General features: G+C 45.9%; 1 protein-coding gene across 1 annotated transcript; it reads left to right on the top strand.

The window, feature by feature from the left end:
• The first annotated feature begins 1,626 nt into the window (after window positions 1-1,626).
• Window positions 1,627-2,873, top strand: LOC310946435 (uncharacterized protein). The gene has a single exon (XM_083912896.1). It carries the CDS (start codon window positions 1,913-1,915, stop codon window positions 2,594-2,596), a length of 684 nt encoding a protein of 227 aa, XP_083769022.1. The 5' UTR covers window positions 1,627-1,912; the 3' UTR covers window positions 2,597-2,873.
• The last annotated feature ends 434 nt before the right edge of the window (window positions 2,874-3,307 follow it).

The following is a 3,307-nucleotide window of genomic DNA, read 5'->3' as shown; positions in this document are numbered from 1 at the left end:
TCCTCTGTCACTGTAGCTGTGGTTGATGATTATGAAAATGATGTGAATCGTGGGCGACAACAGTCACCCAAAATTAACACAGTTTAACACCTACAGGAGATTTTAGGGCAATGTTTTAACCACCACGACCTTTAATTAAAATGACAGATGAGGGAACATGCAGTATGTTGAAGAATGTGTTCAACCCACTGGTAGAGGTCCAGTGGAAACAATGCCGGAGAGCACTGAAGCTGTTCTGGAAGTTCATGAGGCCACAACAATAAACGTGGTTTGCGGTAAAAAGGATTTGTGCCAGCCGTTCTATTCACTTCCTATAGTGGAGGCGGCAGTGCCCAAGGTTGCGGCAACGGCCAAGGAAGTAGTATTGCCTAATGTGACTGGCGGCTCAAGCAGTTGGGGGTTCGGTGCCTTGCTCAACAACACCTCGACAGTGCCCAGGAGATGAACTGGCACCTCTCCAGCCACCAATCCCTAACCAGCGACCCTCCGTTTCCCAGCCAAGTCACATATGGACTGGACTGAGCTACTGCCGACCCAAAAGCACTGCCGACGAGGATGGGATTCGAACCCACGCGTGCAGAGCACAATGGATTAGCAATCCATCGCCTTAACCACTCGGCCACCTCGTCCTGCGCAGGAGCAGTTTTGCTCAGATTTCAAATTTTGCCTGCAGACACAGGAGCAGCACAGGACGTCCTGTACAAACCTGCGATGACCAAGCTACCATCATTAAAGATTACGTTTCTTTTATTCACTGGACACAGATTTTTAGAAATGGCATCCCGCAAAACCAGTCATTGTACCATGTTGTATAGTTGAGGCGGTGCAGACGTTCCTCTTATTTTGTAGCAGAGGAGAATTTGTTTGTTTAGTCTGTGTAGAGGTTTGTCGTTCCCAGGTCCACATACCGTATAAGGCTACATCATCTCATCTCATCTCATCTCATCTCATCTTCAGCCTCTTATCCGGGGTCAAGTCGCGGGGGCAGCAGCTTTAGCAGGGGACCCCAAACTTCCCTTTCCCGGGCCACATTAACCAGCTCTAACTGGGGGATCCTGAGGCGTTCCCAGGCCAGTGTGGAGATATAATCTCTCCACCTGGTCCTGGGTCTTCCCTGAGGCCTCCTCCCAGCTGGACGTGCCTGGAACACCTCCCTAGGGAGGCGCCCAGGGGGCATCCTTACTAGATGCCTGAACAAGCCAACATGATATAATTAATTTTCTGAAAATTCAAGAACCAGATGGAAATGTATATTTTTCAGCCACACTAGCAGCGTAGCTTTATGGTTGGCAATATCGTCTGGTTGGTTGATTGGTCTACCACTTCAGTCCAGACTAAAATATCTCAACTGTCACAAGGGTTGCCGTGAAATCTGGTATATTATCACATGATGCAATCTTATTGTAGGGTAAAGACTCTAATGCAGGTCTTAAAATGCCAGATATACTATGTTGTTGCCAATCATTCTGACGGTTCTCAACAGTTATTGTAACAGTAAATGTTATTGAATGAAAAGCCGGAATGGGAAGTTTGGGGTCCCCTGCTAAAGCTGCTGTCCCCTGCTAAAGCTGCTGCCCCCGCGACCTGACCCGTCTTATCTTAAAGAGGCTGAAGATGAGAAAAAAATATTGTTGTCATTCAAAAACGTATTCACAAAGTGTTGTTATTGCATCTATTACATCTAAACTAATGAGAGCTGCAGGAGGAAGGCTGTATTTTCACATTAAAGCTTTTTTCTGCCTATTCCAGCTTTAACTCAAAGTGTCAGCCTACTTACGAGCTTTATCCTGAGATTTCTACCATACTGTATGGTCTTCCTCACTGATAAAACTAGTTATTGAATACATCTTTTTTTAACTACTATTTCCATGGTCAAGAATTAACTTCCAATTTTCTGTTTTAGGGAAAATACATGAAGAAGCAAGAGAAAGGCAACACTGCTGCCAGCATCCCCCTCTCTTTCCCACCAGGGAGCAGCAGTGTGCAGGTCTACCATGACTACCAGAGTGTGGCTTTTAAGATGTATCCCGGGAATGGTCACGCTATAGAAAATGGCTCTCACACCGGGAGAGACCAGATCAGCAGCCGAGATGGCACAGGGAAGATGTCCTCTGTTCAAGACCTCAGCTCTTACAGCCAGGACCAGAGGAACAGCATGAAAGACCAGAGTGTTGAGAGGACCCCCACGTGGATGATGGATTCAAGCAGTCAGGCCTATTCAGGGCCAGAGGACAACTCCACAGACCCACATGAGGCCCTGACAGAGACTTCAACTCTGACCTTCGTGGATGTCCACAACATGGAGGATTCAGCGGAAAACCACAGCCTCCACGGGATGGGCATGGTTTACCTCAAGGAGTTTGTGCTGATAGATGACGATGATGATGGAGACATGTCGCTGAGAGAGAAAACAGTGACAGACTTGTCCGTCATGGATGGAAGAGCTGCCGACCTGGTGTGTGGGAGGCTGTTGTCCACCTCCAGTGGCTCAGTGTCAGAGAGTAAGGAGGAAGCTCCAGCTCCTGAGGCACCTCCACCCGAGAACGCTGAGGCCACACGAGAAAAGAAACGCTGCTGTTTCTGCACAATTTTGTGACCAAGCAGCAGACAAGCGGCAGTTTCCAAGATCAGACTTTGTTACTTTTGTTTTTCTGAATTTTTCCTTTACTCAAATTTTCTGGCACTGTTTTTAAAGAGCCTAAATTGGAAATTCAACATATTTTTGTCTCATCTGTCAGCCACTAATGTGTTTTCTAACACCTTTTATTAACATAGTAATGGAAAGTACGTATGCTGAGGATTAACGCTTTCTGTTTGACCTACAGTGAAAGAATTTGATCGCGTGCGTGAAGATAATCATTTTAAAGTTTAACAAAAATCTTATCTCTGACGTCTATTATACAATTTTGATACGAAGAAAGCATGTTCCTGTAGTATTGGATCTGAATGAGTGACTCTGTGATAACCACACAGGTCTACAAAGATACTCAGGTGCTTTCTACGAACAAATAAACAATTCTCCAATAACCAAATGTGGTGTCTAGCTGTGTCTCTATGTACAAACTCTTTGACCAGCCAATAGGGGTTAGCCTGGTAAAAAACATCTTACTTTTATATTGCTAATGCACAACAAATCTACCTACGGGTGTTAATAAAGTAAACTGAACTGATCTTTCCCTAGTCAAAAGCATTGCAGGTCTATGAAGTATAGCCTTAGGGCGCACTCACACTGTCCGTCAGTACCGTGCCCCGTGCTTTAGGGTCCTTGTCCCCCCCTCCAGGCCCGTTTGTACTCACACTACCTGGG

The sequence above is a fragment of the Echiichthys vipera genome (assembly GCF_963691815.1).
Source record: "Echiichthys vipera genome assembly, chromosome: 4".
NCBI classification, from domain to species: Eukaryota; Metazoa; Chordata; class Actinopteri; order Perciformes; family Trachinidae; genus Echiichthys; species Echiichthys vipera.
Note: the sequence above shows the minus strand (reverse complement) of the source record. Positions and strands in the feature narration are given on the sequence as shown.